This window comes from Hemiscyllium ocellatum, chromosome 5 (assembly GCF_020745735.1).
Source record: "Hemiscyllium ocellatum isolate sHemOce1 chromosome 5, sHemOce1.pat.X.cur, whole genome shotgun sequence".
Classification (NCBI taxonomy): Eukaryota; Metazoa; Chordata; class Chondrichthyes; order Orectolobiformes; family Hemiscylliidae; genus Hemiscyllium; species Hemiscyllium ocellatum.
The window spans coordinates 123,148,079-123,161,226 of NC_083405.1; the positions used below are offsets into that span (position 1 = coordinate 123,148,079).

The following is a 13,148-nucleotide window of genomic DNA, read 5'->3' on the forward strand; positions in this document are numbered from 1 at the left end:
TGGAACGTTGAAGGTTGAGGGCTAACATTATAGAGTAAATGGATGAATACATGAATAAGAAGAGTTTAGAGGGATATGGGCCAAATGCTGACATACGGGATTAGATTAATTTAAGATATCTAGTGGGTATGGGCAAGTTAGACTGTATGGTCTTTTTCCATGCTGTACATGGAAACTATGACTCAGTTGAGGCAACAGAATGTCACGTATTCAAGTTATCTACTGGTGCCAAGTTAGGTGACAGGGTAAGTGCGAGGAGGAGGCAAATGACCTGCAAAATGTCATAAATTAAATGAATGGGCAAGAGCATGACAAATTTATAATGTGAAAAAATGATGAACAAATGAACGTTGAATATTTTACATTCTCTTTGGTTTTTATGTAACGTGGCCATGGTTTATATTTTTAATGGAAGCCAGATTACAAAGTGCAATCCCCAATAACTTTAAAAAAACTTAAGTTTTGCATGTGACAAAAATGGATTGCAGCTTATTTGATAACCATAAACCTATGTCTTCATGATAAGAACATGGAAACAAAGACTAGGATAGAACATTAGAGCGCAATACAAGCTCTTCGGCCCTCGATGTTGCACCAACTTATGGAACTAATCTGCAGCCCAAGTGTTGGTTGCATTAGTCAGGGGTAAATATAGGGCAGAGGAAATGGTAGAGGTGGGTTACTCTTCAGAGGGTCGGTGTGGACTTGTTGGGCTGAAGGGTCTGGACTTTCAGGAAGCTCATCTGATCTAACCTACACTATTCCATTTTCGTCCATATGTCTATACAATCACTATTTAAATGCCCTTAAAGTTGGCAAGTCTACTATTGCAAGCAGGCCATTCCATGCCACTACTACTCTGAGTAAATAAACTACCCCTGACTTCTGTCCTATATCTATCGCCCCTCAATTTAAAGCTGTCTCCTCGTGCTAGCCTGACATCTGTCCTATATCTGTCGCCCCTCAATTTAAAGCTGTCTCCTTCGCCATCCAAGGAAAAAGGCACTCACTGGTCACCCTATCTAACCCTCTGATTATCTTATATGTCTCAATTAAGTCACCTCTCAACCACCATCTCTCTAATGAAAACAGCCTCAAGTCCCTCAGCCTTTCCTCATAAGACCTTTCCTCCATACCAAGCAAATTCTCATAAATCTCCTCTGAACCCTTTCCAAAGCTTCCACATCCTTATAATGTGGTAACCAGAACTGTTCACAATACTCCAAGTGCAGCCGCACCAGAGTTTTGTGCAGCTTCAGCATGATCTCATTGTTCCAAAACTCAAACTTCTACTAATAAAAGCTAACACACTGTATGCCGCCTTAATAACTCTATCAACCTGGGTGACTGTTCATCCAAACTACCAAGAATCTTACCATTAGCCCAGTACTCTACATTCCTGTTGACCTTTCCAAAGTGAATTACCTCACACTTTTCCGCATTAAACTCCATTTCCCGACTCGGGACCCAGCTCTGCAGCTTATCTGTATCCCTCTGTAACCCATAACATCCTTTGACGCTATCCGTAACTCCACCAACCTGAGTGTCATCCGCAAATTTACTAAGCCATCCTTCTACGCCCTCATCTAGGCCATTTATAAAATGCATCACTAGTAACTGAACTCCAGGATAAACATTTCCTATCAACCACCACCCCATGTCGTCTTTCAGCTAGCGAACTTCTGATCCAAGCCACTAAATCACACTCAATCCCATGCCTATGTAATTTGTGCAATAGCCTACCGTGGGGAACCTTATCAAACGTTTTATTGAAATCCATATACACCACATCAACTGCTTTACCCTCATCCACGTGTCCTTTAAACACTGGTTAAAAATAGTGGAAGCTCAAGTTTGACTTAACTCTACAACACTAAAGAGTTGATTATAATCACTAATAAAACAGAGCCAATGATAGGGTCTTTGCTACAGTAATTTGCAGCATTTATCAGTTTACAGTTGTAAAGCACCCTAAATGCAAGATAAAATTCTAAATAAATATTTGAAATACATTAAGGAAAAAGATGTTGGACTGTTGGGTGTTTAAGAGGGTAACTCTGATCAAGTCAACAGATTGGTTTTTGTGGCATTTTACAGCTGTTGAGCAGGAGGAATATGAAGGTTATCAATCACTTAACCACCATCATGACATTTTAATCTTTTTAAATCCTCTGAATAAATTGAAAGTACAAGTTTTATTTGATTCTTTCCTCTCTGAAAGGAAAAATAGATAGGCAATGTTTGACCTGTTGATCAATTTAATTTCAGGATATGTGTGTTGTTTGTGGAAGCTTTGGGAAAGGTTCAGAAGGCCGACTACTTGTTTGCTCTCAGTGTGGCCAGTGTTATCATCCCTACTGTGTCAGTATTAAGGTAAGAGTTATTTTTGCTTCAGAAGATGGATCTTCGATTGTAAATATGAAGCTGAAACATTCGCAAAAATCTACAGCTAGAAGTGCTGAATGGATAATCCAACTTGTCGTCCTCCGGTGGCTCCCAGCATCAGAGATAATAGCCACTTCAGTTCACTATACATGATATCAAGAAATGATTAGAGATTGCACTGGATACTGCAAAAGTAATAAGCTCTAACTATGTTCTGGCAAGAGAACTGAAGATATGTGCTCCAGAACTTGCCATATAGGTCCAACACTAGTGCCTATTCAACAATGTGGAAAATTGTCCAGATACATCCTGTTCACAAAAAGCAGGACAAGTCCAACCCAGCCAATTACTGTCCCATTAGCCAACTTGCAATCATCATAAAGTGATGGAAGCTGTCATAAACAGTGCTTTCGAGCAGCACTTGACACACAGCTTAGGTACCACAATGGCTTTTGAGATCCTGGCCTCATTTCAGCTTCCATTCAAACAAGTGCTGAATTTCAGAGGTGAGTTGAGAGTGACAGCCTTTGACATCAAGACTATATTTGATTGTGTGTGGATTGTGTAGGAAAATTGGAATCAGTGAGAGTTGATGCAAAATACGCTAGAGTTGGAGTTGATCTGGAAATAGTTGGGTTTGTTGGAGGTCATTCATCTAGCTCCAGGAATCTCTGCAGCAGTTTTTCGGGATAGTGTCCTTGGCCCAGCCATCCTCAGCTACTTAATCAATGATCTCCTTCCTTCACAAGGTCACAATTGGGTAAGTGTGCAGTTATCAATAAAATGTTCAGCATCATTGGCAACTCCTCAGGTACTGAAGCAGTCCATGTTCCATTGAAACAAGATCTGGACAATATCCAGGCTTAAGCTGAAAAGTGGCAAATAATATTCGTGCACACAAACGCCAACTAATGACTATTTCCAATAAGAGATAATCTAACCACCACCCCTTGACATTCCATAGAGTTACCATCAATCGTTTTCCCCACTACCAGTATCCTGGTGCTTATTATTGTCCAGAAACTCAACTGGTCTTGCAAAATAAATACAGTGGCTACAAGTGCAGATCAGAGGCTCAAGTCTCTGCAGTGAGTAACTCATCTCCTGACTCCCCAAATCCTGTTCATTAACTATAAGGTGCAAATCAGCATAGAATATTCCCCATTTGTCTGATGAGTGTAGCTCCTGCAATACTTGAAAAGCTTAACACCATCTGGGATGAGGTAGCCTGGTGGTTGGCACCAACATTCAGTAGCAATAATGTGGACTATCCTAAAAGGTAAACTCCAAATAAAGAACCATAGGTGGCACCTTCCAAACTCATGGCCATTTCCATCTAGAAGCACAAGGGTGCAGATACATGGGAACGCTACTATGTACAAGTTCTTTTCCAAGCCCCACACAATCCTGACTTGGAAATATATTGCTAATCCTTCAGTGTCACTGGGTCAAATGCCTGGAATTCCCTCTTTGTGGGTCAGCCTACAGCACGTGGACTGCAGCAGTTCAAAAAGGCAGCTCGCAACCATCTTCACAAGGGCAAATAAGGCAATAATGGTAGTCCAACCAGGGGCAACCACATTCCATGAGAGAATAAGAAACCAAAATATTCCATGACCACAAGCATCTCTGCTTCAATTACTGCACTTGTACTTTGTGGTTGTGTTACTCAACAGACATGCAGAAGCTGGAGTGAGATTCTGGTGATGTAAGTTGAAACCTCACAGCAGCTAGAAATTCAAATTAAGTTAGTTTAATAAATCTAGAATTATAAAGCTTGTATCGATAATGATGACAAATTGTCATGAAAAACCAATCTGGGTCACTAATGTCTGTTTTGTGCATGACTCCAGACTTCTGACTAATGGTAAACATGGCTGGCTCTTTACTCCAAAGTATCCTGCAAACCACACAGTTCCACTGAACCGTTATCCCAAAGTATAAATAGAATGCCAGCACCTCAAGAAGGTGACTTGCTTCTTAAGGACAATTGGAGCTGGGCCAATGGTGACCAAATTCTTTGAATGAGTTAAGCAGGAAGATCTGAACTCTGAAGCAATTTCTTGCAACTTACGTTTTACCAAGTTTTTGAGTCTGTGCTCTCCAAGTAAAAGCCATTTGCTGGAGGAAATGTCTATTAAGTCTGTCAAAATCATTTTTCCTTGAAAACCTCTTGGGTTGTATTTCAACCTTCACTTTTCCAAAGAGGCCAGTCCTAACTTTCCAGATCCTGCACTTCGTGTCCAAAGTGTAATCCATACATTTTGACTATATACATATTTAGAAACTTGTATTTTAATTTCCCTTATACCCTCACTGTCCATATATGTTCTTGGTAACTGAGGTGAAGAAATAGTCCCTTCTCAAGAAGTATACTTTTTATTTATTCATTTGTGGGACTTGGGCGTCACTGGCTGGCCAGCCCATCCGAATTGTTATGAAGAAGGTGGTGGACAGCTGCAGTCTACTTGCTGTAGGTTGACCCACAATGCTAGTAGGGAGAGAATTCCAGGATTTTGGTCCAACAACTGTGAAAGAATGGCGGTAAGTTTCCAAGTCAGGGTGGTAAGTGGCTTGGAGGGTGGTGTTCTCGAGTACCTGTTGCTCTTGTCCTTCTAGATGTAAGTGGTTGTGGGTTTGGAAGGTGCTGTCTTAGGCTCTTTGGTGAACTTTAGTTTATGATCAACATTTGATGTTTGCTACTTGTGCTAAGACCCTGATACCTGAGTAATGTAGAGAAAATTAAACTAGATGTGTTGCCTGCAATTGGAACTAATTCTGAATCACAATCTGACAGAAGAGGTGAAATTATTCAAAATAGCATTGTCCATTAAAGGTGCCCATCCATTGCATGCCCCATGTAATTATCTACTGTATTGCACATAGACCAGTCTAGTGAAACAAGTTGATAAAAAGGTTCACATGCTTCTCTTAGACAGCCAATACGTGCAGTGCTGATTACTATAATTTGACTATAAGCTCTTCCTTTAAAAACTTCTTACGAAAGTGTTTAAAGTTATGAAAGAGTGGAATTTTGATAAAAGTTTGATACAGGAGGATTACATGGCTAAGAAAGAGAGGAAGGCAGTGAAACTTATTTTTGATTGCTCTTTTAAATTGCTGTTTTTAAAGAGCCAGCAGAGAGAGAATAAGCTGAATGGTCTCCTTCAATACAAGTTCTCTACTGCTGTAGGTCACTTAAATTCCAATCCCGTCTTTAATCTCTGATATACCAATTCAAGTGCAATCCAGCTTCAAAATTTTTTTTTGTTTAGATGTCTGAGAATTTATAAGCCAACCTATGTCAGTAATTGTACTACTTGCATCTTGGTCAACAGCATTCATTCCAACCTGTAAGTGCCAAAATCAAGAGGCATAAAGATTCCTGGACAAAACTTTGCTTTTCCAAAGCACCCCTGATTAGTACCCTGGGGGAATTAATCATTCAGTTAGTATCATACTTGTAAGTGCTAAAGTGTCTTCATTGGACCACAGATATCACTGTTCTGATATCACCTTGCAGAAATGCCTTTTACAAATTGCATATAAAATTTGTTTTTGTGTAAAAGCTGATGGCAAGGTTTTTGGCTTAAAGAACCCGATAGTTTTAAATGTACTTCAGATAAAAGTTGGTGTTTTTTTTCCAAAGATCAAAGGCATATTTGTTCAGCCCCAAATCTTTACAGATCTAGCGAAAGCCTCCAATCATTAATTATTGAAAAAGTTACACTTGGCAAATTTCGTCCAGTTTCGAATTGCCAGTTAAGATAGGAAAAATATAGACTGTGCATTTTTGAGGAGGGATAGTAACAGGATGGAGAAAACCAGTAAAACACTATGTACATGGAAATTGGATGCAGGGACCATCTTCCACAGAGAACTTTACCTAAATGGGTGACCATATCATCTTTGTCAGTGGGATCTTGCAAATATGAACACAATGCAGTTTTTGTGCACTGAAGTCTAGTTGAAGGACTCAAAGCTGTCAGCATGACATTTTTGAACAGCAGAGCCTCGCCCTTCCTTCCTTTCTTTCCATTTTAATAGCACTAACATCCCAGGCTCAGCCAATGTCAAGAGAGTCTATTGGAGGTTAGGGGAATCTCCTTAAAAAGAAAATAGAGAGAAAGCAAGTAGCTGGCATTGGCACTGCTTCCTCAATTACCTTGTGGTTTATTTTGAGATCTAGATTAGGTGTGTTGGCATATATGTCCTAGTTAGAAGTCCCTCAAAGATATTGTGTAACCGTTAACCTTTTTCCTAAAAGAACTTGGAAATTCAATTTACATTAGAGTCTTTGCAGTATATTGTCAGTACAGAGTTGAATATGAGATACACAAGAATATAGGCCTCATAAAGACTTTATCAACTCAATCCTTTATAGTTTTGTTAGCTTTAAAGGTAATGCATAATTTTTGCAATGCGGAGTGATGATAACAGCATGGGTTCAATTTCTGCACTGGCTGAGATTACTGTGACGAATTTACTCTCTCAACCCCTTCCCTTGCCTGAGGCAGGATAACCGTCAAGTGAAACCATTGTAAGTCATGTCTCTCTCTTGAGACAGCAGCGCTATGCCCTGGTATAGTTGGCAACTTTACCTTTTACTGCATAATTAGCCTATTTGCTTTTACACAGACAGGAGATTCTGCAGCCGTGAGTGTGAATTTAGAATAGTTCCTGGTGCCACGGTTAAGCATGTCTCAAAATGGTTGAAGCACATTGTCAAAGGGGAGAGTGAGAAGCTGGAACTTGTTGTCCACATAGTAAGAACATCTTAGGGAGAAGGTTAAGGCTTTGCAGAGTGAATATAGGGCTAAACAAACCCTCAAAGATAGTAATCTCTGGTTTACTTCCGGGGCCTTGTCCTAATAAGAGTAGGAGTGAAAAGATAGAGCAGATAAATCAGTGACTGAAGAGATGGTGGTGGAATGTGCAAGGATTTAGACTTGTGGATCATTGGGACAGAAAAGACAATTTCAAAGGAATGTGTTTCATCTGAACTGGAAAGGGACCAATATCCTGGCAGGGAGATTTGCTAGTTATATTAAACTAGTAGAGAAGGGGAATGGAGTTCCTGAGTAGCACTAAAAATAGAAAGACAGTTGTGGATGGTTCTGAATCAGCAAAGAGTAACTTAGTTAGCAAAGATAGACAACAAGATAGAGAACGAGGTAACTAAAGAATTAAATTGCATTGATTTCAGTGCAAAAGATCTTACTGGTGAGGTTGATGAACTCTGGCCATATATGGGAACATGGGACTGGGATGTCATAGCTATTACAGAAGGTAAGCTGAGGGAAGGACAGGACTATCAGCTCAATAGTCTGGGTTTTAGGTGCTATTGGAAGGAAAGGAAGGAAGGCATTTTTGATTAAGGAAAACACTATTGTACTTAGGATATTTCTGAGGATTATCCAGTGCAACTATATGGGTAGGAATTGGAAATAAAACAGGGACATCACCTTGATAGGATTGTGCGACAGGAAACTTCACCCCCTTCTTCCCCCCCCCCCCCCCCCCCCCCCCCCCCCCCCGCCCCCCAAAAAACAAAGAGTCATAGAGAAACTTGGGAGCAAATATATAGAAAATTCTGTGTAAGAATAGAGAGTTTTAATTTTCCAGACATTGACTGGGACTGCCATAGTTGAAAAGGCTTGGATGGTGAGGAGTTTAAGTGTGTTACAGAAAATATTCTTTATCAATATGTAAATGTACAGCGAGAGCACAAGCGACGCTTGCTCTGCTTTTTTCCTCCAAGAGAAGGTCAAGTGCCTGAAGTGTTAGTAGGGAACACTTTGAGACTAGGGCTCATATTTGTATTGCTTTTAAAATAGTTATGGTAAAGGATAGTCCTTTCTTAAAAGTTAAAGTTCTTAATTAGAGTAAGACAAATTTTAATGTTATGAAACAAGAACTTTCAAAAGTTGTTTGGAGCAGACTTTCGCAGGTCAAGAGATGGCTGAAAAGTGAGAGGTTTTCAGAAATGTTATAACAAGAGTTCAGAGGCTTTATGTTTCTGATGTTGGTGAGGCCTCTTCTGGAGTACTATGCGCGGTTCTGCTGCCCTGCTGTAGCAAGGATATTATTAAATTGGAGAAGGTTCAGAAAGGCTTCAGGATGTTGCTCAGAATGGGGGTTTTGGAAAAGGTCAATAGCAAGGATCCTTTCCTAAGGGCGGGGGAATTCAAACCTCAGCATATTTTTAAGGTGAGAGGAGTAAGTTTGAAAAAGGACATGTGGGGCATTGTTTTTACACAGGTTCATATTTGGCATGAACTGCCAGAGAAGATAGTGGATGCAGGTACAGTTACAACATTTTAAAGACATTTGGATAAGTACATGAATAGGAAAGGTTTGGAGATATATGGGCAAAATGCAGGCAAGTGGAGCTGATTTATTTTGGGAACGTGATCGGCATGGACTAGTTGGACAGAAGGGCCTGTTTGCTTGCTGTATGACTATGCAGTTAAAGCACGTTTACCATTAAAGTTGTAAAACATGTTTAATTAATGTTGCGTAATCAAATATATTGATTTTCATTTCTTTGCCAAAAACGACCAATTTCCACTTTTTTTTTATCTTGGCTTCTTTTGTTTTTTCCCTTTTCAGAAGTTGATAAGTTGTACTAAAGCATAATTTGACCGTCTTTGACAGTTCAAAGGATCCACAGTTCAATTGCACTGATCATATTGCTGCCTTGATTAAGATTAACTGTTTCCATACCACCAGGGATTTGGACGATATAGTACCACTCATGTAGCTTATTAGATTAGATTAGATTACTTACAGTGTGGAAACAGGCCCTTCAGCCCAATAAGTCCACACCGACCCCCGAAGCGCAACCCACCCAGACCCATTCCCCTACATTTACCCCTTCACCTAACACGGGCAATTTAGCATGGCCAATTCACCTAATCTGCACATTTTTGGACTGTGGGAGGAAACCGGAGCACCTGGAGGAAACCCATGCAGACATGGGGAGAATGTGCCCATGACACCTGAGGCGGGAATTGAACCAGGGTCTCTGGCGCTGTGAGGCAGCAGTGCTAACCACTGTGCCGCCCATATTGAAGTCCTGAAACAGTGTTTTCCAAACTCAGTACATTCAGTGTGACCATGTCGTAGCTCTGGGTTTATTCTCGACTGCATTTCTCCTATTTATTTAATTAGAACATTTTCAATGATCATTGGCAGTATTCTTCACACACAGCATTTTTCTGAACATAGCTACTATTCTGATTTTGTCAATTAGATCAACCAATTGTTAGCTTTAACTGCTAGATAGAACAGCTGTTCTTAGCTTATTTGCTAATATATTCTGCTATAAGTTGTATAGAAATGTTCTTAAATTGCTGTTTGTAATCTGTGGATAGCTAATTTGTGAATGACTGCAAGTGCACATAGCTCAGCTCACCCCCTCTCATTCTATATCAGTCAAGAGATTTAAGATGTCAATTGTATATAACATTGGTGTGGAGGATAAGCATTGAGATTTTTTTTCCCTCCTGGACAGATCACCAAAGTGGTACTGAGTAAAGGCTGGCGATGTCTAGAGTGTACAGTGTGCGAATCCTGTGGGAAGGCTTCTGATCCAGGCCGTTTACTTCTCTGCGACGATTGTGACATCAGCTATCATACCTATTGCCTGGATCCACCTTTACAGACCGTTCCTAAAGGCGGCTGGAAATGCCGGTGGTAAGTTTTATTGAGTAAGATTTGTATTTTAGCAAAAGTACAGTTGAAGCAATAACAGAAAAAGGCAATACATTGCTTATTTGAAAAATATCCTGCACATCTCTCCTGAAACAATTCTAATTGGGGTATAATTGAAAATATACTATTAAAAAAGAGAAGTTTGTTTTTGTCAGTCGGGCAGCACCATTAAAGGAGATTAAAGGAAATATTAAAGGATATGTTAAGAAAGCAATATGGTTAATATTTTAAAGATATGCTTGTATAATAACCTGATCAACAAAAATAGCAGGTTAGTTTTGGTCAGTCTCTGTTTATAAATGGTGTTGTATAGGGTGGCACAGTAGCTCAGTGGTTAGCACTACTGCTTCTCAGCAGGTTCAGTACCAGCCTTGGGCGACTGTCTGTGTGGAGTTTGTGTATTCTCCCCGTGTTTGCGTGGGCTTCCCCCAGATACTCCAGTTTCTCCCACATTCCAAAGATGTGGGTTAGATGATTGTGCAATTGAACGTGACCAAAGTGTCCAGGGTCGTGTAGGCAAGATGGGTTACCATGGAAAATGCGGGATTACAGGGATACAGTTAGTGTCATGGGTCTGGGTGGGATGCTCTTTGGAGAATCGATGTGGACTTGATGGGCCAAATGGCCTGTTTCCACACTGTAGGGTTTCTATGAATTTTCTATCTGTTAACATTAATATATGTGAATCTGTATTTAATCATCAATGTTCTTTCATGATTATGTGCCAGTAGAATTGGTTGCATGGCAATTGACTTAAAACTGTTTGAATATTCTCACTTAAACCATTTTTCAAATATGAAGTAACAGTCGTTCTTAAGAATTGTGTCCTTTCTTTGTACTATGATTCTTTTACATACAGAATAAGTTGTTGCTTTATCTGTGAGATATAGCCTCTTTAATGTTCATTTTTCAGTCCTTAATCATGGAAGCATTGTAAGATTCTTCAAGGTGTATCTGTTCAGGTCAAGCTACACTTTTGTGTTACAAACTGCTTTTTCTTCGTTCTGTAGGTGTGTTTCTTGTGTGCAATGTGGGGCAACCTCACCTGGTTTCAAGTGTGAATGGCAGAACAATTATACACAGTGTGCTCCTTGTGCCAGCTTGACTGTCTGCCCTGTCTGCAATAAGAATTACAGAGAGGAGGAGCTTATTATACAATGTCGCCAGTGTGACAGGTGGGCGCCTACAATGTCTTCCTAACTTATGCACTGTATGAGGTGGAAAACTGAACATTATAATGGGTACATAACTTAATTACACGGAGTTAAAAATCTCACAACACCAGGTTATAGTCCATCAGGTTGAATTGGAAGCACATTTTTCGGAACGACACTCCATCAGGTGATTGTGGAGGGCTCGATCGTAACACAGAATTTACAGCAAAAATTCTGTGTTATGATTGAGCCCTCCACAATCACCTGATGGAGGAGCGTCGCTCCGAAAGCTAGTGTGCTTCCAATTAAACCTGTTGGACTATAACCTGGTGTTGTGATTTTTAACTTTGTACACCCCAGTCCAACACCAGCATCTCCAAATCATAATTACACGTAGCATTAATAAAGAATTCTATTAGAAAACTAGTATGGACTGTGTATGACACTATCTTAGAATGAACTATATGAAACATTTGGGCACTACCCATTTTGTTTTGACATTTCTTAACAATCTGATATGGAATGTTTTTGCAATGGTGATAGAAATGTAGAAAAAAAATAAAAGGGAAAGTTGCAATTGCTGGAAATCTAAAAGAACACGAGAAAACTACAGATCAATTGGTACATTTTCAGAGGAAAGGACAAGTGACAGCGTTTTGGGTTTTAACATTTCAAAAAATATGCTGTGTTTGTTTGTATATTTACGGACCTATCAATCCTGCATCGACTTAGAAGTTATTGTGGTTGAATTACTTAGGAGTATCCTTAAACAGCAGTGAGGTTTGACTAGACCCAAGCTTTATGACTGATAATGTCTGCAATGAATGATAAAGTAGTATCAATAAATTGAAGTTCACATCAGACAATATTGAGATAGTACACTTTCAGAAATGAGATAATAAGAATGCAGCGAAAGTATATTCCTGTTTGGGTGAAAGAAAAGGCTGGTAGGTATAGGGAATGCTGGATGACTAAAGAAATTGAGGGTTTGGTTAAGAAGAAGAAGAAGAAGGAAGCATATGTAAGGTATAGACAGGATCGATCGAGTGAATCCTTAGAAAAGTACAAAGGCAGTAGGGGTATACTTAAGAGGAGGTTAAAAAGGGGACATGAGAGAGCTCTGGCAAATAGAATTAAGGAGAATCCAAAAGGTTTTTACCAATACATTAAGGACAAAGGAGTAACTAGGGAGAGAATATGGCCCCTCAAAGATCAGCAAGGCGGCCTTTGTTTGGAGCCACAGAAACTGGGGGAGATACTAAACGAGTACTTTGCATCAGTATTTACTGTGGAAAAGGATATAGAAGATATAGGCTGTAGGGAAAGAGATGGTGACACCTTGCAAAATGTCCAGATTACAGAGGAGGAAGTGTTGGATGTCTTGAAACACATAAAGGTGGATAAGTCCCCAGGACCTGATCAGGTGTACCCTAGAACTCTGTGGGAAGCTGGAGAACTGATTGCTGGGCCTCTGGCTGAGATATTTGTATCATCAATAGACACAGGTGAGGTGCCAAAAGACTGGAGGTTGGTAAACGTGGTGCCACTGTTTAAGAAGGGTGGTAAGGACGAGCCAGGGAACTATAGACCGGTGAACCTGACGTCGGTGGTGGGCAAGTTGTTGGAGGGAATCCTGAGGAACAGGATGTATATGTATTTTGAAAGGCAAGGACTGATTTGGGATATTCAACATGGCTTTGTGTATGGGAAATCATGTCTCACAACCTTGATTGAGTTTTTTGAAGAAGTAACAAAGAAGGTTGATGAGGGCAGAGCAGTAGATGTGATCTATATGGATTTCAGTAAGATATTCGACAAGGTTTCCCATGGGAGACTGATTAGTAAGGTTAGATCTCATGGAATACAGGGAGAGCTAGCCATTTGGATACAGAA

General features: G+C 40.0%; 1 protein-coding gene across 5 annotated transcripts in view; it reads left to right on the top strand.

The window, feature by feature from the left end:
• The window catches only part of kmt2ca (lysine (K)-specific methyltransferase 2Ca), a 590,636-nt gene that overhangs the window by 430,771 nt on the left and 146,717 nt on the right, over positions 1–13,148 (top strand). For all 5 annotated transcript variants that reach the window (XM_060825139.1, XM_060825142.1, XM_060825140.1 and 2 more), the window contains 3 exons: positions 2,269–2,373; positions 9,902–10,083; positions 11,112–11,276. In XM_060825139.1, the coding sequence (XP_060681122.1) occupies positions 2,269–2,373; positions 9,902–10,083; positions 11,112–11,276 (452 nt within the window). The remainder of the gene's footprint in view (positions 1–2,268; positions 2,374–9,901; positions 10,084–11,111; positions 11,277–13,148) is intronic.